General features: G+C 35.5%; 1 protein-coding gene and 1 pseudogene across 3 annotated transcripts in view; one reads left to right on the top strand and one right to left on the bottom strand.

Annotated features, from left to right (window-relative positions):
- The window catches only part of LOC145241405 (uncharacterized), a 196493-nt pseudogene that overhangs the window by 44489 nt on the left and 124664 nt on the right, over nt 1–27340 (bottom strand). The window lies entirely within an intron of this gene.
- Nucleotides 1–27340, top strand: part of LOC145241403 (dehydrogenase/reductase SDR family member 6-like) — a 123418-nt gene that overhangs the window by 32165 nt on the left and 63913 nt on the right. The window contains exons 1-2 of one of the 2 annotated variants that reach the window (XM_080104333.1): nt 17131–17432; nt 24329–24471. In XM_080104333.1, coding sequence (XP_079960459.1) covers nt 24400–24471 — 72 coding nt within the window. In that variant the 5' untranslated portion in view covers nt 17131–17432; nt 24329–24399. Of the gene's footprint in view, nt 1–17130; nt 17433–24328; nt 24472–27340 lie in introns of those variants that run through there. The other variant, XM_080104332.1, reaches the window with a different exon arrangement.

Raw genomic sequence — 27340 nt, 5'->3', positions numbered from 1 at the left:
TTCTGTGTGTTTGTGAGTTCGTTCCTCATAGGTTCCGAAACGGCTGAACTTAGATTTCTGGCAGGGTTCTTAGATATGTTTGTACAGAAATTCATCCGATAAGTATCGAAAATCGAAAAAAAAAAATAAGCCAGTTAAAAATTTTATATATAAAAAGACTTTTTACAGGGGGGATATTTTTCAGTTACACCGGCCAAGGGAGATAATTCTCAACAAATGGAGAAAGATTCAATTCTCAGCAAATCATTTCCTCTCTAAAAATAACAGAACTATCTTCATTTGGAGATATAGCTCAGTGGTAGGGTATTCGACTACAGATCCCGCCCCTGCCCAGTGTAAACAAAAAATAGTAAAATCTCTTAAAATATTTAAATGGTATTCTAATAGGTAAATGTCGACGTGTTACTTACGTTAATTAAACAGCAGAAGCAAGAACGAACTAAAAACCACCTGTAAAACACAAGTTCTATAATTGAACCCCCCAACAAAAAGGATGAAAAACATAAAAATGTTTGGTGTTTATGCTTTTGCCGACCGCTTCGTGAAAACTTTGTGTTTTAGATCAATGAAAATGCATTAAAAACTACGCAAGACAGAAAAAAAAATGAACCACATTTTCTTATTTCAAATAGCCGCTTAAAGATTCCTGCGCAATGTGATAAGTCGATTTCACTACGTCCGTTCCCACGCGAACGCGTCATGTAAGTAAAACACTACTGAAGTCGGTGAAATGGCGCAAAATAGTCCCAAGGTCCAGGGGTTCATACCATGCAAACAGTAAATTTGGGACAGGTTTGATTATTAGATTCGTTGTCATGGACCTCGAAATACCCCTAAGAAAACAAATTAGAGTCGTAACTGTTCTGTTGTAGCGTAAGGTAATATTTATTTATATTTTATATATAACAATTTATTTATATTTTATACATAACAATTTATTTATATTTTATATATAACAAATGTATTTTGATGTTTGATGAGTAGCCGTTTGGGTATATACTTAAATGAAATAATTTTTTTAATTTGTTTAAATGGTAAGGATAAAAAATGTAACACATGAAAATACACCGTATTATGTTCTTATTTTATATTTTGTTGTCCTAATATTTTGCAAAAAATATACGCATACTCGATTATTAATACCAATAACACTGTGCAACACTAAAAAAAGTACAGGATATCTGCAGCAATTTTTGTATACCTAGTAACGTGGAAATTTTATTTCTGGCTTTCTTTTTGTTGAATTAGGCATAATTTGTGTAAAATTGCCACAGTCGTAAATTTCAGTAAAAACGTCAAAAATGGGTTACTGACGACTTTGCAGTCACATATTATGTGTATTAAATTATAAATCTTAAGAGAAAAACACAGTTTAATATACACATATTATGTACATTATTTGTTAAATCATTTATTTGAATCATTTATTTGCTAAAGTCAGCCGAAATGAGCTATTTTTCCGGATTTAAGAGAGCTAGGTGACAGAGCTAGCTTGGTTAGCATAATATTTTCTAGACCAAGGGCTAATTTTTTCAAAAGTAAAAACATAATGCTGTAGCACATTGTTTGGTGTTCCAAGAAAGGCATTTTTTAATGTAGGCTAAAAAAATCAAGGAAAAGAAGCTAAAACCTGCCTTAGAATCTTATTTGTAGGGCACGGGAAAAAATCTGAGGGTTAAAAATAGATATCCATTAAATAAAGTATTTTTTAACTAAAAACTACAATAAAGACCGGATTATTGTGTATTTTAATGTTTTAAACATAAAGGGGCATTTTATACATTCTTTTCTGAAAATTTACTAAATTAAATGCAAAAAATAGAAATTAAATTTTATCAACCCCTTACTTTATGTACGAAAGAATCTAATAACTTACTAGTGGGCGTTTATAATGGCTTAACATGTTCACATTATGGAATCCTTATTTTTCTTTATAAAACAATTTACTTTTTTTCTTGTCTTTATTCTTTAGATGCAGTATAGGCTTTGACGATGACTTCAAGACAGTGCAAAAATGATCCAAGCAAATTCTGCTACATATGTGGCGAATTAACATTTGCTAAAGAAAGGCGCGGCATTACCAGCCATATCAAGAAAGTGTACAAGGCGTACTTTCATTTTGATATAGGAGACCAAGACAAGTCATGGGCTCCTCATGCCTGTTGCCTTACATGTGTGAAAACATTGAGCGCATGGTATGCAAAAAAGAATGTTCACATGAAGTTTGGTGTGCCAATGATTTGGCGAGAGCAGAAAGATCATTCTAATGATTGCTATTTTTGTCAGCAAGACTATACGAGCTGTACATCAGCAAAAAAAAAAAGAAACACATTGTTTACCCAATTTGCAATCAGCAATGCGCCCAGTTGAGCACTCAAAAGAATTACCTGTACCAAAACCCCCTGATCAGGAAATGTGGAGTTCAAGCAGTGGGGATGAACATTACAGTGATGAAACAGTAGAATTTTCTAATTCAGAAAGCAATAATAAACCAATACTATTTTCTCAAGATGCCCTAAATGACTTATGCAGAGATCTTTATTTAACCAAAGAAAAAAAGTGAACTTCTTGCATCAAGGCTTAAAGAACGAAATCTTCTTAGAAAAGGTGTGAAAATAACATTGTACAGAAAACGTGCACAAAACTTGCATGTTTTGTTCACTTTGACAGATGATTTATGCTTCTGCAATGACATTGTTGGACTTTTTGAACAGCTGGAAATACAATATGATAAAACCAACTGGCGACTTTTCTTAGATGCATCCAAGGAAAGCATAAAAGCTGTTTTGCTTCACAATGGGAACACCCTGCCATCTGTTCCTATAGCTTACAGCACAACCATGAAAGAATCATATGAAAATTTAAAAACAATTTTAGCAAGCATACATTATGAAGTCCATAAATGGCATGTTTGTGCAGATTTCAAGGTTATAGCCATGCTCACTGGCCTTCAGCCAGGCTATACTAAATTGTGTTGCTTCTTGTGCTTATGGGATTCTAGAACAAGAGCTGAACACTATGTACGCAAGCACTGGCCTGCTAGAGATGAAATTGAGCAAGGAAAACATAACATCAAACACAAACCACTTCTGCAAAGTGATAGAATCCATTTACCACCTTTGCATATTAAACTCGGTTTGTTCAAGCAGTTTGTGAAAGCACTAGACAAGGATTCCTTGGCATTTGCATATCTTGCAGAAAAGTTTCCTTCATTAAGTCGAGCTAAAATAAAAGAAGGTATCTTCATAGGTCCTCAAATTCGAAAAATTGTTCTTGATGAAACTTTTAACACACATCTCACGAGAAAAGAAAAATGTGCCTTTGAGTCATTCAAGAAAGTTTGTGATAACTTCCTGGGAAAACATCGTTCAGAAGACTATGTGCAAGTTGTGAATGATATATTGCATCATTTTCATGATATGGGATGTAACATGTCTCTTAAAGTTCATGTGCTCCACTCTCATTTGGATTTTTTTGCTGAGAATCTTGGCCATGTGAGTGATGAACATGGCGAAAGGTTCCATCAAGATATTTCATTAATAGAAAAACGTTTTAAAGGAAAATGGAACACTGGTATGTTGGCAGACTACTGCTGGAATTTAAAAAAAGGATGATGACACTTCACACAAGAGAGTTAAGAGGACAAATGTTGTTTAAACTGGTGAATTCGGTGTTTTTATTTCAAAATAATTAATAATAAAGTACATGAAAATGGTACCTAATCCAGAGAAATAAATGTCAGGTTTGGAATCAGCATACTTTTCTTACACCGAAACAGGTCTTATATGTCTTGTACTTTTTTTCAATTCAAATTTGTTGCACAGTGTAATCATAAAGTTTAATTTAGTTAATTAATATTGATTTTGATTTTATTGGGATATGAACATTATCGGAATTTTGATACGAAAAATTTGCTTCGGTGCCCGTGGCGCAGTTGATGGAGACATTGAATCTCTACGGTTCCAGATGAGCATTGTTTGAAGATAGCGGTTTCAATCCTACCCAAAGCCGGCCAGAGGCCAGAGGCTTACTTGGCCACAACGTGGTGAGACGACAACAACTACGGACAGTTAGGAAAATGCATATGTCCATTAAGCTACAGAGAATATTCCGCGTTTCATTCTCGTGGGAATTCGTAAGGCTTATGCATAAGCCTGACGAATTCTCACGAGAATGAAACGCGAGATAGTGTGTGTAGCTTAATTGCTATATGTATTTTTATAATTTTACTACCTAGCTCTACCCATGTATTGAACGCTATTGAAATATTTTCGTATATTAATTTATGTGATTAAGTGAAATATATATATATATATATATATATATATATATATATGTGTGTGTGTGTTTGTGTGTGTGTGTGTGTGTGTGTGTGTGTGTGTCCGAACGGATGGTAAGGAATTGAAATATGTAAAACAAAAACTTTACCTATCTTGGTAGCAAGGTAAATTGCTTCTCTTAATGATGAAATCATCAATCGAATTGCGAGAGAAACTAGTGCTTTTGTGAAATTGCGCCATCACTTATGGGATGATAGGGGATTATCTTAAGAACAAAAGTACTTGCCTTATGAATCGGAATCATGGACAGTCTATCGCATCCAGGAGCTTGATGTCTTCCACAAAAACTGGCTTAGAACAATTTGTGGCTCCATCCTAAGCAATCGGATATCTAATGCGGATCTATACACGCGCTGAATTGATATCATCACAGCTATGTTGGGCAGGACATGTCTTGTGCATAGAAGACGACCGAATACCAAAGCAAGTGATGTACGACAAGCTCAACAGTGTACAGCGGAATATAGGTAGACATCTGCTTCGCTTTAAGGACAAGTTAAAGAAGAATTTGACACGTAATCAACCTGGGGGAGCGATTTGCCCCTCATTGGGGAACTGTAGATCTCCTCAGGGGCCCGAGGAGGGTCGAATAACTATGCTAAGATAGCTTTAACCGATTCTGGGTGACGACAGATATCCCGAGTTTTTGAAATAGAGAATATAAATATATATTTTATTTCATTGTCAAAATAGATATTGTTTGGCAGTCAGAGAAATATATTAAAAATTGATGACAGGAAATTAGAACAATAACATAACACTTTCTGGCCTTGAAAAACTCAAAAGCCAGATGTCGGACTGACAGGGATGTCCTTAGGGGTCATGGGAATTTAATATATCTGTAAATCTCAGATCGCAACATTGGTGAATTGCACACCCGCAAAATCTGGGGGTTTCCCTATTTTGTGGCGTGATCTGATTGGCTAGGGAAACTTCTACCCCGACCACATACACCACTATTAATACGAATGTCGCGCGAAAATTAGCCAGTTTCCAAGCGGTTTCCAGCAAGAGTTTGTGCGCGAAATCGAAGTAGCCCGCCGTTCCCTTAAAACGTGTCCATCCTCCGCCCGCCTGACACTGTCTGTGAAGAAGATCGAGGCTTTGAAAAAACTTACTTAGAACTGAACGATATTGATAAAAATATCGTACATAAGTTTGTGAATTAATTCTTGTGGAGTAGAATTTCACGTGTCTGTTTTCCTTTCTGCCTGCGGCTTCGATATTCGCTTTCATCATACAGGATTCAATGTAACAACCCTCAGAGAAGGACCAGACTATTCGAGCAGAGTTTCCAGACAACAGGGGTTCTAGCGAGCTTCATCAGAAGTGGGGTTACATTATTGGTTGCCCTTTGGCCACGATAGACTCTGTTTGGTTACCAAGGAAAAGAGAGAAGAAATCTTTACACGGGGAAGAAGAGAAAGATAATAATCTTACATTATTGGTGGATGCGATTAAGATATCGACCCGAAAAAAAAGGGTGAGAATTAATATTTCTTATTTTTTTTTTGTTGTTACTACGGACACAAAAACAAAGACAGAAAAGAGAAAAAGAAAGAGTTTTTTCCACAACGAACTCAGGAGAAAAGCCGTATTAAGAAAGAGACAGACGGAGACATTTGAAAAAAAAGGAAAGAAAGACAGAATTGAAAAATATAGAAACACGCCCGGTTGAAAAAAAAAAGAAAACGTTTCGAAAAATCCATTTTGAAAAAGAAATCTTTAAAAAGAAACGCCCGTTTAAAAAAAAGGCAGAAAAAAGAAAGACTTTTAAAGAAAGAAAGAAAGGACATTATCGGCGAAGAAGAAGACGAAGAAGAAACACAGAAGAAATATATTACGATAGGCGACAATTTTTTTTCTCTGTTGTAGTTTGTACAATTGGCCTTACTAGAGAGAGAGAGAGAGATAGAGAAAGAAAGAGAGAGAGAGAGAGAGAGAGTAAGAACGATTATATGTGTGTTTTAAAAAGAGGAGAAGAAAGCGTGTTTTTGCTTGTCGCTGTTAATTTAACGAAATACTAGAGCGAATAGTAATATCAGTAAATCTAAGGGAGTAAGAGGGGTCGTCGTCGTGAGAAGTGAAGCGATCAGGCATTGGTTTAAATTCTGAAGAGGAAGTTTTATTTTTTGTTTAAACGAAATCGCTTATAAATATGATGTTTATATTGAGTTAAATTCCGAAGAGGAAGTTCTATTTTTTTTTGTTTAAACGAAATCGCTTGTAGATATTTTGTTTATACCGAGTTAAATTCTGAGAAGGAGGAAAAGGAAGAAGAGAAAGCGAAAAGTTTTTATTGTTTTTATTTAAAATTTTTTGGTGATTGCATAATTGTTTCTTTTTGTTATTCTTCTTTGTTGTTTATGTAATTGTAGAACTAATTGGTATTGTGTATATTTGAATATTTGAGTATCATAAGGGGCGTAGCGTGATTTAATTGAATTAACGAGCAACTATGGTGGATTTGGATATCATGGGGGCGCAGAGAGATAATCAATAATATTGATGAGATAAATAAATCCTTGCGAGGATGTCTAGTTAAGACGTAAAAGGGATTTCGAGATGCGGGCATTTTAACAAGGAGGGTGTGCGTGGCGTCAGGAAACGATGGTGTTGGTGGAAGAGGTCAGGATGGAATTAACTTTTTGCGATGAAGGAGAGAAGGCATTAGCAGCCCTCTCGGCGACATTGGGTTACAAAGATATCAAGAGACAACCCGACAGCCCAGAAAAATCCTGGAGGGTCGGAAGACTTACTTGATTCTGGTTGATGTCACCAGGGGTCAACGACAAAAGGTTCAAATGACCTTGAGTGAAATGTGGTCAAGATTAAATGAGATTTGTGAGAGAATGTCTGCAACCTGGGGAACGAGAAATCGGAAATGGGATGATGTGTGGCCCCATGACCCGCCCGATGCGAGACTAGAAGGAAAGGGAAGTACCCTGCCTCGAGAATAGTTAATACGAGGGTATAGAGTTTTGTTCACTTATTTTAAAGTGACTATTCGTTGAGTTCTGTTGAGAGCGGATTGACTCTGATGATAATGACTTTTTACTTTAGTTACATGTAAATTGTTAAAGAATTTCGGTAATTGAATTTGGTTGAAAAAAATTTTTTTTTTGAAAGAAAAAACGAGAATACTCTTTTAAGCAGTTCGCGAACCTTGATGAACCATTTTAGCTGAATTAATGTGTATTAATCGATATTACTTGTTGTTGTTGAGAATTAAACTGTTCATGGTTGTGTTTTATTTATTCAGACGAGAATAATTGGAAATATTAAATTTGGAGAGTTGAATCGGTTTTTAAAAAAAAAAATTGTTATCTCAGTCTGGAAGAATTTCGTTATTAAACTGAGCAAAAGCATTCATTCCGGCAATTAAATTGACTTTCGGAGGAATTAAAATTTTGCCCCAGTCAAGAAATAAAAGTCAAAGAGGCCGCAAAACTGAATGAAAATAATTGGAAATAATTATTAACATCACTGAGTGAAGTGTGGTACACTAAATTGTGCGCGAAAAGCGATTTATTATTTTTTAAATTGATTTTTCATTGCGACTAAATCAGGCGCGTAATGTGTACCTGGAGATATTAATGAAAAAAAAGACAGAATTTCTCCTGCGATAGCGAGGCGTTAACTGCGTCTCCTTGAAGGGCACGACCTGCGAGGTCGTTAAATATTACGCATTTTAGTAATTAATTTTTTGTAATTAGTTGAAATGAAATACGGAGCATTTAAATTGAATTTTCGGCGCAAAAATCAGTAATGATTGAAGTCTGCCGATCCTTGCGTGACCTCGTGGTACATTTCTGGATATGGATCCATTCGGACATGCCACCTGGGAGGACGCTGGGGGCGCATGGATAGCTCCCTGTGGTGTTTTATATTAACCGTTCATGGGGAGGCAGATTAATTATGTTGAAATTGAGGTCGTTGTATGCACGAGCGTGTGTGTGTCACACGGAGAGAGGAGTGTATTATGGGAACGTGTTTTGAAATATCGAAAGGAATTCGATAAATTAGGGGGGGTGTATTTGGCTTACTGTAGTTTTGGTTATTATTTTGACTATCCATGAGGGTACGGAGTAATTTTAGTGAAACTGAATTGGTTGCTTCAACAGCCTGTGACGAAAAGGTGCTTGACTTTTTGTAAATAGTTGTGTACTGACAGACGGGATTTTCCTCGCTTTGTTCCGGGGATGGGCGGGATCAAGCTGGTGTATCTGTGGAGACCAGGAGAGATGGTCTGATAGCAGAGCGGCGAGCGGTAGCTGGCAGAAGGAGGGGGCTGTGTAACGCTACGTGAGCAGAATTGCGAATTGTTGACCATTGGTGGCCCTGAGCACCACGTTCGCTCTGCTTGTGGTTAGGGAAAATAGCATTGATGAACGCTCCGCCTGGAGGACGGTGGGGAGATCGATGGCTGTCAGTCATAGCTGCGTTAATGGATACAAGAGATATTTGGGGGTAGAATAATATACCCGAATATTAAACTCTTGGAGGATAAAACATTAGTGTTTATGTTTGAATTGTCGAAGATGATTCGATAAATCGAGGAACCAAATACGAGGTTTGTCAAGTTATTACTCCACCCGTTCCATATCCACTGGGCACACCCAAGTTAGGGTTGATAGCCAGTTACAGAGTGGAGTCCGAATATGTAGCGTTTAATATGACAAGAGAGTTTAATATGACAAGAGTTTATGCTGTTGAATCAGCGAGAGGCAGAAAAATTCCGAAATAATGGTCTTGGAATTTGCCGGTCACAGAGTCCGTTGCACGTCACTGGAGATCATGAGTTGTGCGTGTTGGGATTATTTCAGGGGGTGAGAGAGTGATAGAGACAGCTAAGACAGATTACTCTGAAACCACCAGAAAACGCATCAAAGCACAGAAATTAGGAACCCGGGATTTTTGGAAAATCTACAACAGCGTAGTAAATAATGGACAGTCAACTATTCCCCCACTATCAAACGATCATGAGGTTGCTTGCACGGCAACTGACAAGGCTACTCTGCTTGCCAGTCGGTTTGCCTCAAACTCCACACTGAACTCGGTACACCACTCACTCCATGATTTTCCTCTGCGAACAGACGCCTCACTAGACGATTTGAAAATCACCCCTTCTCAGGTACATGCTATTATAAAAAACCTAGACACCTCAAAAGCGTGTGGACCAGATCTCATCCCGGCTGTGCTATTAAAAAAATGCTCTGTCGAGGTTGCTCTAGTTCTGTCCAAACTTTATAATAAATGCCTTAACGAATCTTGTTTTCCCGACTGCTGGTAAACCGCCTCTGTGGTACCAGTCTTCAAGAATTCTGGTGAAAGAACTGACCCACTAAATTATCGCTCCATTAGCCTCCTCTCGCTTTTCGCCAAAATATTTGAGTCCTTAGTTAATCAAGCCCTAGTCCAGCACCTAACAGCTGCTAAACTCCTGACTGACAAACAATATGGATTCAGGCAAGCCCGTTCAACAGCAGATATCTTAACTGTAGTTTCTGAACGTATATACCGTTCATTGGATAAAACAGGGGAGGGTAGAGCGGTTGCCCTCGATATATCTAAGGCTTTTGACAGGGTATGGCACGATGGTCTTCTAAGGAAAATTAGATCATATGGAATCACTGAAAGAATTCATAATGTAATTAAATCCTTCTTAAGTAATAGAAAAATCAAAGTTGTCCTCGACGGTCGTATATCTAAACAATATGACATAAATGCGGGAGTACCTCAGGGGTCTATCCTTGGACCTCTATTATTCCTGATATTCATAAACGACCTCCCTGATAAAATTGTTTCGGAGATGGGTATATTTGCCGATGACACCACTCTCTATAACAGATATGAGGGGAAAACAAATGAACACATATCCAAGGAAATGGCAGAAACACTAGAGGATGACCTCAAATCCGTAGTGGAATGGGGACAAAAATGGTTGGTCACATTCAATGCTAAGACTAAGCTTGTTTCCTTCAATAACTACAAGAAACCTTCTCTACCACCAATAGCAATAACTAAGAACACATTACCTGAAAGTACTTCTTTTAAACTCCTCGGCCTAACGTTTACAGGGAATATGAACTGGAATAGATACATTGAGAGCATTTCCAAGGCTACTGCAAGGAAGGTTGGCTCCCTCTACCGTGCTAGAAATCTACTTACGCCTGACAGTATCCTATACCTCTATAAGGCAACCATTCGCCCATGTATGGAGTACTGTTGTCATTTCTGGGCTGGTGCATCTGCTTCTTGTCTCTCGCTCCTGGACAGGGTTCAAAAGAGAGTCGCCAACCTGATAGGTCCTGAACTGTCATCTAGGCTTCAGCCTCTGTCCCATCGACGAGATGTTGCATCCCTCTGCCTGTTCTACAAATACTTCAATGGTGAATGCTCTGACGAACTGCAAACACTTGTACCTCCCCGACGTAACTACCCCCGACAAACCCGACAAGCTACTAAGTCTCATCCCTTTACAGTAGAGATTCCTAGGTGCAAGAAAGCCTTTTACTCCAATAGTTTCTTCCCCAGAACTGCGGGTCTTTGGAACTCCCTTCCGGGATTCTGCTTTCCCAACTGCAACGATATGCAGAAGTTCAAGTGTAATGTCAACAAACATCTTTCTACTCATCTCCCTTCATAATGACCCCGCTAATTAAGTCCCTGATAGTAGCCCCCTGCTTCAAAGTGGCACTGTGCCTTGTTTGGGGTGAAAATTGAATAAAAAGAAAAAAAAATAGCGTATGCAAGGTTGAAGTGGCAAGTGAAGGTCATTTGACACTGGCTATAAGAGTAGCTGAAGGCACCTGGTTGGTATCCACGCAACAGAATATGGAATTGTCTAAGGTATGCGGTAAGACCGCAGCTGGGATAATCAATGTGAGACGATCTTTAACTATGGTAGAACTGGACAGGGGTTGTGAAGTCCGGACAAAGGGCATAGGGTTATCTGCGTATTATCAGGTTGAGGAGGAGTATTTGTTAAAAGAACCTGAGGTAGAGTGGGCGAATGACCAATTGACTAACCTCACTGACCTCTGGGACCCCCTGATCTATCGTTCACCGCCACATACCTGACTTAGGCTACCAAAAGCTATGGGAGTAGTTAGACGAATATATTTGAGTGAATTACAGGCCCGATTAAACGGTCTGGGGATTACAGAAGCTAGGGATAGGCTTCATAAGGTAGTGGTTACAGGTGCGGGAGTGAGCACGTTAGTAACGATAATTGTGCTGTTGTTGGTGATTGGATGGTGCGTTAAAAGAGCGAATGTAGGAAGAAAGCAAGGTGATGAACATCTCGAGGCTGATTGCACAGGTGGCAAGGGAGACCCTGGTTCGAATCCGCCTGGAGAATGCGGCGGCTGGTGTTAACGAAAACGAAGTGCAACACGAAGGCCTCCCTGATTCGAAAACCCCAAGGAACTGAAGACGGCTTGAAGATCTTCTTTTCTTATCTTTTATTTTCCCTCTGTTTTACCCAAAATTCTTGCAGGGCGCTGAGTAGAGCACCGTCGAAGGAAAATCCCAACGATATCTTGAATGACCGTCTATTGAGGTGAGAAGAAGTCCTCAGTGAAAGATATTCCTACAAGATGCTTATAAAGGAGATTTAAACTGTGAAGTAAAAGGTGAAGCTTCAACTACGACTGCTTAAGGTGAGAAAGATTCCCTTAGCTTAATAAATAGCGGGTCCTTTGAGAACCCTGATTAGGCTACATATCCTTTATTACGAGACTGTGCGGTTGATAGCAGCGGAAAAAAATCTTGTAAATTGTGACTGACACTCTGTAAAAAAATAAAAATTTGAACTATAACTGAACTGATGAAAAAATGGAAAAAGGGGAATAACCCTTATAAAATCCTGAAAAGAGAAAGGGGACAAACTTTTTTAAACCTAGGGAAGTAACTCTTATGAACTGATTGATGAACTTGTTTGCATTTTATTGAGTGACAATTATTAAATGATGATTATCTTATCTTTGAATTATTAATGTGAAAAAAAAAAGAATATACAAAAAAACTTGCATGTGAAAAAAAGAGACTGTATTAGTCCTGGTGAACTCTGAACTTTTAACTTTTTGAATTGACTTTCTTATGGACTTTTGAATGAAAAAGGGGGAGAACCCTGATTCAAGGGTGGACATTGGATTGTGAATATGTTATCTTTCTGACGGACAATTTGAAGATGGAGTCTGTGAAAAAAATCTGACGGTGAACTGTGAAACGTGATGGAGCAGTGTGTTGAGGAATTAGACTCCATTGGTTCTATCGAAGCAATACAGTTTAATTAGGGGCGAATGTGACGTAATCAACCTGGGGGAGCGATTTGCCCCCCATTGGGGAACTGTAGATCCCCCCAGGTGCCCGAGGAGGGCCAAATAACTATGTTAAAATAGCTTTAACCGATAGCAGGTGACGACAGATATGCCGAGGTTTTGAAATAGAGAATATAAATATACATTTTATTTCATTGTTAAAATAGATATTGTTTGGAAGTCAGAGAAATATATTTTGCATTTAACATTGATGACAGGAAATTAGAACAATAACATAACACTTTCTGGCCTTGAAGAACTCAAAAGCCAGATGTCGGACTGACAGGGATGTCCTTAGGAGTCATGGGAATTTAATATATCTGTAAATCTCAGATCGCAACATTGGTGAACTGCACACCCGCAAAATCTGGTGTTTTCCCGATTTTGTGATGTGATCTGATTGGCTAGGGAGACTTCTACCTCGACCACATACACCACTATTAATACGAATGTCGCGTGAAAATTAGCCAGTTTCCAAGCAGTTTCCAGCAAGAGTTTGTGCGCGAACACGAAGTAGCCCGCCGTTCCCTTAAAACGTGTCCCTCGTCCGCCTGTCTGACACTGTCTGTGAAGAAGATCGAGGCTTTGAAAAAACTTACTAAGTACTGATATATATTTGTAAAAACACTGTACATAAGTTTGTGAATTAATTCTTGTGGAGCAGAATTTCACGTGTCTGTTTTCCTTTCTGCCTGCAGCTTCGATATTCGCTTTCATCATACAGGATTCAATGTAACAACCCTCAGAGAAGGACCAGACACTCGATCCGAGTTTTCAAACAAACAGGTGTCCTAGCTGAGCTTCATCAGGGAGGGGTTACAAATATGCCTTTTCGTGATATTGAACGAATTCTTCTCAACGAAATGAATGGAGATCTGCCTCTCAGAGGGGGCATCAGGCAGTTCTCTGAAACTGAAATTGATCAACGTGAAAAAAACCCCCAAAGCATCAGCAAGTACCGCAACCAATCATTTGCGCAATTTTCATTCTTGCCTCCATTGTAGGGCTTGTTTGCAGATCTCTTCCAGGACTCGGATGTCATTTACGATTGAGTAGATGTAAGCATGCTACACCGTATTAAGCATGTTTAAGTTGTCAAGACATCATACGTCGAAATCGATGGTTAAGTCCATGATATATATATATATATATATATATATATATATATATATATATATATATATATATATATACATACTAGACTATCCGTGACCCGTTGGGTTAGTATGTTTTATCTATGGAATTAATGTATGAGCGTGACACTTGTGACGTAAAGAAAATATTTTTTTGTGGCATAACAGAAACATTTCTATGAAGGTATATTAAAATGATATATTTCTATAAGTCGTTCTGTTTATAATTGTTTATTTTTTAAAAACTTACAGCCATTGAGTTATAAATGGTTTGCTATACTTATAGGTAAATATGCACTGAACAGATACCATAATACTTACAGTTAAATTCAAATTTTGATATATCTTTTAATTTAAACGCGAAAAAAAAAACAATTGAGACGCCGAAAACGTACACAGTAAAACAATATGTTTTATTGTCGTGTTGATTATTTTTTTGTAACGCAAACTAAAAAAAACATTTCTTTGTTATTTATTTATGTTGGTAGTGTAGAAGAAAATGTACGAATGTTTTTAAGAAAGGTGTATGAAAAAATGGAGAATAATTTTTTTAAAAAATGAAGACGGTGGGTAAGTCGGCGTTATAAAATGCTCTCATGGTTGTCAACGAGTTAAAGTAGATGTATTTGTCAGAAAGTTGTGTTAAAATAACTTAAACGTAATACGGAAATGAACGATGTAAAAAGATGCAGAAAGTATAAACAATTGTTTATTTGGATAATTTAAGCAGGAAAAAAACAATAAAAACAATTGGGATGCTGAAAACGTACACAGTAAAACAATAAGTTTTATTATTTGTTTTATGTACGCATGCGCAACCGGAAGTCTTAAACCGGATGTTGGGTTGCAACACCCGTTACAAGGTCAGTTTATTGAGGGGAATAACTGTGATAGTTTAATTCTTGAGCATGTTATTAAATATTTTCTGTAATAGATTTGTTTTCATTTCGAAATATTCTTCTAAGCTGAATTACTATTTTGATTTTTAATTCGGATGTTATTTTTTCGCTTATTCTTAATTTTTAATTAATCTTTTTTATTTGTTATTGTTGAGTTATCCGTTTCTTTCACTGTATTTAGTAGTCTTACTCCGATATAATTCATCGTTCTGTTTATAATTGTTTACTTTTTATTAAAAAAATACAGCCATTGAATTATAAGTGGTTTGCCATACTTATAGGTAAATGTGCACTGAACAGATAGCATAATACTCAAAGTTAAATTCAAATTTTGATATATCTTTTAATTTAAACGCGAAAAAACAATTGGGACACTGAAAACGTATACAGTAAAACAATACGTTGTAAAATACTCTTATATTGTCAACAGGTAAATGTAGATTTATTTGTAAGAAAATTGAGTTAAAATGACTTAAACGTAATACGGAAATGAACGATGTAAAAAAATGCAGAAAGTGTTAACAATTGTTTATTTGGATAACTTAAACGCGAAAAAAAAAACAATTGGAACACTGAAAACGTACACAGTAAGACAACAGGTTGTCAACTGGTTAAAGTTGATTTATTTGTGAGAAAATTGCGACAGTATAGTTGCAATATAGAATAGTTGCAAAACATCCCCACCCTTCCCATGTTAAATAATAATTTCTAAATAATAACGTTAATATTTTAGTGCGCACGTCAAATTCTGCAAAAGTAGCGATTTATGTTTATTTGTTTACGTTGTTATGGGTTAATTTATGTGCACATGCGCAACCGGATGTCGTAAACCGGAAATTGGGTTACATCACTCGTTACAAGCTCATTTGATTTTTATAATTATATATATATATATATATATATATATATATATATATATATATATATATATATTTGTATGTCACATTTGCTTCAAGATGTGCCAATCTGCGGCGGGAGTGCAGAGTCATTTGACATGGCATGGACGACAAGATTGGAAGAACTCAATGTGATGGCGATCATCTTGAAACATGCAGCAATCATCATATATATATATATATATATATATATATATATATATATATATATACATACATGTGTGTGTGTGTGTGTGCATATCGATGTTCATATAGATGTAATCTGCTATTAATCGACAAAAAAAACCCTTTTACATGAGATATTCGATATCTAAATATGAAACAAAGCAATAAACAACGCATTGTTATGAGATCTAGTTCATGCTTACTGACCCTATAAAAATAAGATTGTGTTTTTCAAACGACTAACTCTTGGTATAGTTTTAGTTGGCTTACTTGTCATTGTTTACTAGACCATGAAATTTTCTTCCCTTTCTAAATGTATATCATCATAAAGAAGTCGTAGGTTTTTTTTTTGATTTTTCTAAAAAATAAAGGTAGACGAATCGAACGCATCACTGGACATTTTGTTTTACTTTTGATTTCAGTGAAATTTTATCAATATTTCCGCTATACAGGGTGGAATGATGAAATTGTCGTTCTAGAAAAACGAAATCTTTCGATTTCTGCTTGATGAAACCAGTTTTCTGTTTCTTTCTTTCTTTATTTTTTTTTGCAGACCATCTACTTGTTGGCCAGTTGTGTATGAATCCCAAAGCGGTAGGAGCCTTCTATCATGTCTGAAAGTGACACAATGTTCAACGAGCGAGGTCAAAGATGCTGTATTGTGTGAAGTTAAATGAATAAATTAATTTATTAATTTATAAGTACATTTAAAATCATAAATTAAATTAATTAATTAATAATTAATTAAGAAGTCTATTAATAAATTAAATAGGACGTTTTGACTTTATCGTTACTGCGTGAAATACGTCGAAATTTCATATTTATTTATTTTGTTTTTCGATGTATTTATCAATTTGTTCAAGCTGAGGTTGGGGCATCCTACCGGATGCCAAATACTCGCCCGCTATCTTATATATTTCTACGAGGCATCTTTTAAAGATTCTGACCATACCTTTAAGTGCAATTGTTTGAATCTCTCGCACTTGGTTCACCGGGTATATTTTCCAGGTAGCTTTTGCAATTCTTTTTGATGAGTCCAGTTGCTGGAATGATAGAAATCTTCCTTAGATTCCTGTTTCTTTTCGTGTCGTAGATTAAATCTTGGTATTTCATTAGATTACTCTTCAGTGTTTTAGTTAAAAAGAAAACAATTTATAAAACATGGCACAAAATCACCATTAAAATTTAACACTTCTCCATCGTCCGTTGTGTCTGAAGTCTAGTCGAAAAAAAAAGATAGTTGACTAGTGCCGTAGTGGACACATGTGATTTGACTGCAGTGTATTCATGTCAAACCTCGTGGTTCATCCAATGATATTAGGTCACCGACAGATAAGCAGATTAAATTCGTAACTAAATTGAAGGATCGCACAGAGTGACACACATGAGACCTAACGTCACCACAATTTACTGAGATCGTTTTGATGACCTATAAAGTAAATACTTCTCGAATAACAATGCGATTCCAAAGTCACGCGTAAACATAGATATATTTCTGGCCTATCAAGATATCCGTGTTCATATGTCAGACAAAAAAGTATTAAGTTTACTTGCAAACACAGTTCTTCTTCAGACAGAAAGGGACACATAACTTAACAAAAACAAAAGAAACTTTGTAAGCCCACGTTATACAATTTTTTTTCTTTCTGAGGACGGTTTTACAATTGCCAACAAGGTAACTGTTTTAAATTTATCTTCTACCCGATAATATAACTTTTTTTTTTAATCGGTTGACTTTAGGTCTCTGCATAGTCTCTTTCGTACGTATCTTTATATAATAAGCAAACGAGTACATGACATTTAGCTCAATGATAAGGATTATGAATTTGTCAGTTAAACGGTGAGACAACGTCGGGATGATTGCAAACGATTATATTACCTGCATTTAATATTTATCTATTGTCATTTTAAATCTTAATAATTATTTATATTGTCATGAATCCGGTATTTCTAAATTTAAAATGATCAAAATTGTAATACCACGTGTTACCCCATTTGAACCGTCGGCCCAAACACTGTTTCCATGGTCTTTTTCTCTTTCGTCTATTCTGCCGTGTTGCCCTCTTTCACACTAGTGGCCGCCGAGAATCTGCGCTCGGTTTAACAAGTATAGAAAATAAAGTAAAACAAAAGCACAAACCCCAGCACATTAAGCAACTATATCAGTTGCACTCTGTGTTTGTGACACCATCTCGACTGCTATTGTCCGCGTCTTAGTCGTCTGCCGAGGCCGTATTCGTTAGTCGGTTCATCAATTCTTTCCTCATCTGCTCCGAGCCACAGCTTGCGTTTGACTGTGTCTAACTCGTAACTGTCCTTAACCGTGGCTACCGAGAAAGAAGACCGATGCATATGCCAGCGTAACGTCACTTCCTAGTTAAGTTGTAGGTATAGACAGCTTCCTGTATTCAACCACGTGGTCATGCTAACAGGCATAAAAAATATGGCTATTAATATGTGTTACCGATTGTTCATGTATGTTCTAAAGAAAAATAACAATTCTCCATTCGGAAAATAATTATTATAATTGCACAGTTGGGATAATTTTAATCAAAATATCGTAAGTGAATTTGTGTTTGAACTTTTATTTTTATTGGAGATAGTAGAATATTTCATTTTATTTATTTTTTCTTACTGCAAAACAATAGTACCTTTTCCCAAACTTACCGTGTTAAAGAGAGAGTTGGGCGCCATTTTGAATTTTCCAATACATCGGTAAACACAGTATATTTTTCGAGCTGAATAAACATGTTACATTAAATAAAAACACTGAAAACATATCCAGTTAGGTAGAAAAGTAACTTATCTTGCCTTTGATAACATTTATTTTTTATATATTTGTTTTTTGACAACTTTTTCGAATCTATGTGTACAGTAATACAAACCCCAATTTTTATATAATATTTTTCAGTCCGTTCTTTTAATAATAAGTAAAACTTTTCATTGAGTATTTTCAAATATTTAAAATTAAGCATTTTTCACGGAAGTGTTTTTTTTTTTTTGTTTTTTTTTCTTACGATTGGTGAATTATCAATATTTTATCATGGGGGGGTAATTAATTTCTTTGAAATATATTTAAAACTTCATTTTTTTGTTTTTCATAACATTTTAACTGTAAATAATTTACATGACGAGTTTGTTTTACTGTACACATAGATTCGAAAAAGTTGTCAAAAAAATAAATATATAACAAATAAACGTTATCAAAGGCAAGATAAGTTACAAACATGCCGACATTTTTCTTTTTAAAATATATCGGTAAACATTGTATGGTTTTTGAAGCGATTACAGGTTTTAAAGTGAGTAAAACCAATAAAAGCCTTCCCAAATAGGTAGAAGAGTAACTTATCTTGCCTTTGATAACATTTATTTGTGATATATTTGTTTTTTGACAACTTTTTCGAATCCATGTGCACAGTAATACAAACCCAAAATTTAATTTAACTTGAAAATAATATTTAAAATACACGTAGTACACTGCACAAGCACCCTTATTATTATCATAATAATCATAGTAATAATAATAAAAAAAACCTCATGTAGATGACATCGACTAGCGCCACACCACACCAACAAAGGGTCAGGGAGGATGGAAAGACCGAGGTGAGAGAGTACTGACCAAATCTCCACTGGAAGTGTGCAGTTCAAATCTGGTACCTTGGGGAGGATTTTGTCACCTAAACCCCAGGAAACACCAATGGCCGATGCCAACGAGAAATCAGTGACAACGGCTGTTGCGATAACATGCAATCATCTGCACAAGTGGTCAAAAGGTGGAGAACATTGTCTCCAGGGAACACCACATGTTACTGCCAATGAGCAATCACTGATGATGGCTTGTGAGACAACTAATACGCTACACACTTTGATGAAAAACATGGGAAAAAATGGACATAGAAGAACAGAAAACCAAAACTTTAAATATAATTTCTGTATTTAAAGTAATAGTTATTTAAATATTTCAACATATAATCTTGTGGAGAAAATCCAGCTTCCCAATAAGGGGCACTCTGGATAGGAACAAAAATAATCTCAGTCATGAAAGATTTCTCCTCCACCGACTGAAGACAGAAAAGGTAAAGTGTAGCATCAAAACAGATACTACACTGATCTTATTCCGAAGGCCAAAAAATATTTGTTTAATGCTTCTTTAATTGTTTGTTCCCTACATTCATAATTCAGTATTAAATTGTATATTGCTTTAAAATTACTTAATTTTACATAGATAATGTTTATATTTTATATTGAATAAAGTTCAGTTTAAGTATTAATCGAACTGTGTTCCTTTTTCTTTTTAAAAATGTTTTATTGCTCTTTTTCAAATGGCCCTCATATAGTACTGACAGTCTGACAAATCTTACCTACATTGCCTGCAGACATTTTTCATTTAACAGGCCTTCTTCTTACTCTCGGTGGCCGTGCTTTAACTGTAATTGTCGTCAAATTGTCGCAAACCCAAAACTGTTCGTAAATCGCCTCCAATTGTCGAAAACTGCCGCAAAAATCACCGCTACTCTTAAAACAACTCTCAAACATATGGACCAGTATAATTCAATGAATTTAGATTAAGACCCCATCCCAAACAAAAAAAAAACAAAAACAATTTTCTTTCGCAATAAACATAAGCAAACACGATGAATACCGATTGGAAGATATATATATATATATATATATATATATATATATATATATATATATATATATATATATATATATATATATATATATATAAAAACTTGCAGCATCAACACTTTTACGAAAATGATGTGTTGGAAATTTAATAAGCCGAAAATGTTTGTTATGCAATAAAAGTAAATAACCAAATCAAATCAAACCATGAATATTCCACGTGATACTCTCTCAGGGAAGCGTTCTATCCAGCAGATACATTTGACCCCGCCTAATAAGTTCTCTTTCCTTATTTTGCCTAATTAATTTCTAATTCTATCTTCTATGTGAAAACATATTTTATATTATCGACGTTTTTGTATATAGATCGGACGAAAGGGGGTTGACATTTGACTAGATTTTGATATATAGACCTCATTTTAAATGTATTTTTCCTGTTTTAAATAACTAATTTTCAAACTTTTCAATTTCATACCAACAATTTTATAGCGATTCTAAATTTTACTAGCAGTGCAGCCCGGATTTGCTCCGGCCCTATGTACTGTTCATAACTTTATGTGCATATGTATATATCAAAAAGTGTGAATAAGCACGGTAATGCCTTTCTATATAATAGTCTTCCTTAACTACCATAGAGAAAAGTTGGTAGTAACCGCAGACATTAAATTTTTCAAACTTTGATCCCAATTTTGACCTCCTAACATTTATTGTTTTGGGCTCAAATTGGATTAAAATGTTTGAACCATGTCCAACCAACCTATATCTAAAATTTCAAGTGTTTAGACCCCAAATTGGCGGAGGAGTTTGGTAGACTCTACAAAGGTCAACTTTTTAAACTTTGACCTCTTGCTAGCCAATATTTCGTCCAAAAACTGATTAAAAAACTTGCTGCATGTCTGAATATCCTTTATGTAAAATTTCAAATGTTTAGATCCAAAATTGGCTTATGTTAAGTATCGGCTATGTTAGTTTTAAAGCGACGTTTACATATTAAAATCGTGTATTTCTCGTTTTTAGATAATTAAAATAAAATAAATATTAAGTCGAAATGACCCCTATGCAATAATATTTAACATAGAAAACAGCTTTTAATGCCTACAGAGATTTTTTTCTCGGAATGAACTCAATACTAGATTAAGTAGCATTTCCATACATATATATACTAGCAGTTCAGCCCAGTTTTGCTCGGGCCCTATGTACTGTTCATAAATTTATGTGTATATGTATGTATTGTATATATTAAAAAGTGTCCATTACGTAATGTCTTTCTCTATATTAGGCTTCCTTAACTACCATGGAGAAAAGTTGGTAAGGACCGCAGAGGTCAAAGTTCTTTAAACTTTGACCCTAATTTTGACCCCTTAGCATTTATTGTTTTGGGCTCAAATCAAATTTAAATGTTTGACTCATGTCCAAGTAATCTATATCTAAATTTTGAAGTGTTTAGACCCAAAATTGGCGTAGGACTTTGATAGAATCTGCAAAGGTCAACTATTTCAACCTTGACCTCTTAGCAGCGAAACATTCACCCAAAAACTGATTAAAAAGTTTGCTACATGTCTGAATACTCTTTATGTATAATTTCAAATGTTTAGACCCAAAATTGGCTGAATAGTTTGCTAGAGACCGCAAATGTAAAATATTTTGAACTTTGACCCCTTGGAAACCTAATTTTCGACCAAAAACCGATCAAAAAGCTTGCCCTATGTCTGAATACACTTTATGTAAAATTTCAAATATTTAGACCAAAAAATTGGCTGAGTAATTTGGTAGAGACCGCAGAGGTAAATTTTTTTAAAACTTTGACCCCGATTTTGACCCCTAAGCATTTATTCTTTTGGGTTCAAATCAAATCATAAAGTTTGATCCATGTCCAAAGATATCTATATCTAAAATTTCAAGTGTTTATCGGAATGTGTTCAATAGATATCAAAAATGGATAATCGAAAAAATCTGATTAAAAAACGAACAGTCCAATTTTGAACAAATTTAACAACCTTATATAGCCTAGTATCATACATCCATTTGAAAAGTTATATCACAAGCAGAAGAGCCCAGCGTATAAAATTAACAGTTGGTTCATTGAGAAAACTAGGGTGCTTTCGAAATGAATGTTTGTTTTTGTTTAGAACACGAGTGAACCATGATACTGCACTTTGGCATTTTAAACTTTAATTCAAACCATTATATAAGATAATTTTATAAAATAAACAGTAGGTTCTCAACATTGCAATGTAAACTACAATGTATTGTTGACTAAGCCACTGCGGAAGAGCCTTGTGAAGCTTCCCCTCGATGCACCGCGGTGAGTACCCAGCTAGAGCAGACAATAAGTAATAAGAAGTAATAAAATAATTATACTTGTTAATTAACTTACATAAACCCAAAAATAAATAAACTACTACAATGAACCAATGTACAAAAAGACAAAAAATAAATGAATTTGTGTTAATTAATAAAAAAAAATTATATCACATATTGATCCCTTATCGTAAAAATTATGCTAGGAAATACTTCTCCTTTTCCATTCCCCACTATAGAAACTCCATGGAATATTTGGATATGTCTTTTGGCATGAAACCAAAACCCAAAACGGATCAATATATGAAATAATTTTTTTAATTCATTTTCGTAAACTGTTTCAGTAATGCTTTTTTTTTTTTAAGTAAATGGGAGTTATTTCTATTTAAAAAAAGAAACATCCTCTAAAACAGTAATGGTGTAAGTACTTGGAAGCAGAACACCAGGTAGATGTTGGACAAGTATCTTGGACTTATTCACTTGCATCCGAAAACGTTCGCTAACGTCTGGTTCTCTGCAGTTGTCGTCAGCATACTGTAGTTCTCGTACTGAGCATATGATTGTTCTAATTCTGACGCGAAGTCGGGCAGGTTTGAAAATGCCTGAATCCATGCGATGAATATATGTAAAGGAAAAACGGCTACTAAATTGTGATAGTTTCTATCGTCTAATTTATTGTACTTAGTAAGTACATCCTCAGTTTTTCTAATGCATCCTTTAAAAAACATGAGAGTTTAATCCACCCCCTTAGTCAATACATTCACAGTCTCGATACGTTTTTAGCAAACTCCGTAAAATATAATTTCATATCTTTACTTTTAATATACATGATTTCCTTTATAGACGTAATCAATAATTTTCCATAGTTAGCCCAGATGAAATCAAAAGAATATATATATATATATATATATATATATATATATATATATATATATATATATATATATATATATATATAGGTAAAGGAAGGTACCGCAAGACAAAATAGCTAGAAAGAGGAAGAAAAACAGGAAAAAAAAAAGAGTAAAATAATCTGAGGGGAAGAAAGAGAGATAGAAACAAAATTAACCAAATAGCAACAATATATAAGTAGGTATGTGCAGTTTGGAAAAAAAAATCAGCGTTTTCTTATTTAAAAGAAAAAACATATTCCGAAAAAAAAAATGCAGAGAATGAACGTGTTATTTTTTCACTAGATCCATGTCGTCATTAATTCGAAAAGATGTTCACCCACTATAATAACTCTACCGTTTCTTTATTTAAATGGAGTTGCGGTTTGCACTACATCGTGAGTACATCGAAAAGATTAGACTTCCGGGTCAAACAACACATTTAATCAAAGACTCGATATTATAATTATTCATATCAGATGATTTGAATAATACCTACGGTTCAGTTATCAATTAGCACCTTTTCTGGATTAAAAAAATTAAAGCGGAATTCCTGCAAGAGACTGGGGACGCACATTCCACTGTTTGCTTTAAATAATGATAGTTTTATGGTAATTTATCCTCTCTTGTAAGAGGTTTGAACAAAGTCAAGTGTTGGTTTGATGAAAGCAGAAGATAGATAATAATAAACGAACATTCATATCAAGCTTGTAATAATTCATCAACTAAAGCAGAACTTTTTTATTTGCAGATAAGAACATAGATTTCAATTTTATAAAAAGAAGGTTGTGTTCGTTCTTTCGTCTGACATTATCAAGTGAAATGGCTCGTCTCTGCGGAAAAGTCGCCATTGTTACTGCAGCAGCCCAAGGCATCGGTGAAGCAACAGTCAAGGTGAGTACAATTTTTTATATAAAAATCGTTCCAGACAAGGCATAAAACCACTAAATAAAAAAAGCTAAAAATACTATTTTAGTGTCAACGATAAGTGTAAGATATATTTCGACTTAAAAAATAGCAATTACACCGTTTTAGAAACATTGCTCATTGAATGTGAGGATTAAAGGCAAAATAAAAGAAAACAACTATGAGACTGCCGAAGGTAAACCTAAGGTCCATTTTCCTCTCTCTTATATGGAAAAAGAGACGAAATATTACCGGTTTCATATTGTGTCAGATACGTTGTATGTCAGGAGGAAACAGTTTGATAGAATAAACAAAAACCGGTGAATTTTTATAGTTGCAACTAAACTAAATGCATAAGTGATTCTAAAAATACGTGCAAACTGAGAGAGAAAGAGATAGAGGTTTTTTGATAATTTATCTATGATTTTACGTTGTCGTATGAACAGGAGGTTTTTTTTTAAAACCGAATTTTAGATTTTATTCTGAGATTATTAAGGAGAGACTTATATACTTTTACTTGTTGATAACAGGAACAATCTCAGCTAAAGTCGAAGTACATCCACGAATTAGGACGTATGAAAAGAGGTGAAAAGGGTAGAGAGATAAGATGTGAGAGTAAAGAAAGATTAATAGAAGAGAGACCGAGAGGTCGATGGGAGAAGAGAGAGAGAGGGGGGGGGGGAGAGAAAGAGAGAGAGAAAGAGAGAGAGAGAGAGAGAGAGAGAGAGGGGGGGGGAGAGAAAGAGCGGGGTAGAGATAGAAAAAAAGAGTTGCGTTTTGGTTAATTTGTCATGACCATGGTGTGTTATATGAGCAGGAGGTCCACCCGAAGTTTGAATCTTCATTGCGAGATTATCCATATTTGTGAGATTAGGAAATTTATGCTGATGATCATAATTTGAAGGTTAGAAAAGGAATACTATCAAGCTCGGGATCCCTAGATGATATAACCTGAAATTTCCAAATGAGATAAATAGCAATATGCACGAAGGTCTTTCCAAAAGTAAGGTCTCTTATTTTTAACTCAAAAAGTAAAGCGTTGAAAAGATATGAAAACGTGAGTGGTATCCTTAAAACGACCGAATCTTTGTACTTCAGGATTTATTTTTCACCACTAGTCACCACTATTCTCAGTGCATATTTGCCAGCATCTTTTTATGCATATGCCGTAAACGTTCAGAGCGCATTTTGTCACTCATATCTCTGTCGTTATTTTAATTCTGCCGACATGAACTGCATCAGCTTCGTAATCGTTCAACAGGTGTCAGTGAATGTTGATCGGTTCAATTTTTTTTTGCATGGAGGAATTCAGTGACATATCTCTGCTTCTGGCGGGCTTCTATAACAGGGGTAGATTTCTTAGAGTCTCACACCATCAATATCTGCAATAGAGAGATGAAACTTTCCGATTATGGATGCATCAGTTCAGTCATCATAACAAGGCAATTTGCAATTCCTTTTGATTGATCTTTTTTCTCTTCCTCGTCGATCGGTGCTGTTCTAGGTTTGCTTGGGGAGGCTCGATATCGAACATATCATATAACGTATCGCTAGCCTTTTCCTCGACTTGAGGCGTGTCTTTGCCATCGTCAAAACGACGTTTAATTTGATTTAAGTGTCTCTTGTGAGTGATGGTAGGGCTAGAACGATGTAGGTTGTGTTTCCAATTCGTTTGTCAATTGTTTCCTGTTCCCAAAATGATGTATTGTTTCCGTATGCTTTAAAGAAAACTTTTTCTCCTGGGTTATACTTTTTGTGGGAACGGTAGTTGTCCGACCCGAATTCGCTTATTTTAGCTGGTCCTATTTTTCGCGCTAACATGGTCTCTGCAGCAGACGTTGCTTCAGGAGTATTCAGGTTCGGTGTGATCTTGTAAACCTGTAAGAACTGTTTTAAGGACTTATCTGAAGGTGTTCCCGAAGCTTTCTTCAATGCTCTTTGCCAAATGTCTACGAAACGTTCTGCTTGTCTATTTGACTTGGATTATACGGAGGTATAGTGATGTGTTATATATTATATTTGAAAACTGCCGCAGAATTCTTTAAAATCAGTTGATGTGAACTGTGTCCCGTTGTCGCTGACTAAGCAATCGACAACGCCAAATCGGGCAAAAAGTTCATGAAGAAATGAATGACCCCTGTGATGGGTCTCTTGCACCTGAGTACTTCTGGCCATTTTGAATAGCTATCTACTACAATCAAGTAGTAGACATCCACCACTGGTCCTGCGAAATCCACATGTATTCTCGACAAAGGTTCTTTTTTTACATCATTGTAGTGGAGTCGGAAAGGGTGAAAGTAGGAACACGACAACTTGGTGAGAATAAGAAGAACATTTATATCAAGCAAGGGTTAGTGGTACAGAAAAGGTTAGTAAGTCCGTGGGGAGTCGTCTCTGTATGACATCTGGGATAGCTCTCATTCAGCGGTTTAGACTTGCTGGTTATATGCCTAATGGACAAGTCCATCTTAGAGGTTATAAGGGTATGTATGTCCCCACAACAGAAGTATAATTACACTTATGATGTTGGTGAGGGTGTATATTATACGATTATGTTTTCTTTTTCTCATAATGGATTGAAAATAGAGATTTTGATAAATTTTTTGTGAAATTTTCATCTATATATTTTATCGGTGCATAATTGTTTTTATTTATCCACTCGTGCCATTTTATGTGTGCCATCTTATCTGTGCTATTTTATCTGTGTCACTTATCTGTGCCATTTTTACCATGCCATTATTTCTTCCGATGAATTTTTTTTTTACCTGAATTCGATATGATATATAAATTTAGTTTTACTGGTAGTTTAAGAAACTCCAAGAAAACAGTTTTTTCAAGTTGAAACATTTATCATTTT

Source organism: Euprymna scolopes, chromosome 20 (genome assembly GCF_053919585.1).
Source record: "Euprymna scolopes isolate OS-2025 chromosome 20, ASM5391958v1, whole genome shotgun sequence".
Classification (NCBI taxonomy): Eukaryota; Metazoa; Mollusca; class Cephalopoda; order Sepiida; family Sepiolidae; genus Euprymna; species Euprymna scolopes.
This window is presented reverse-complemented; position numbering and strand designations above follow the sequence as displayed.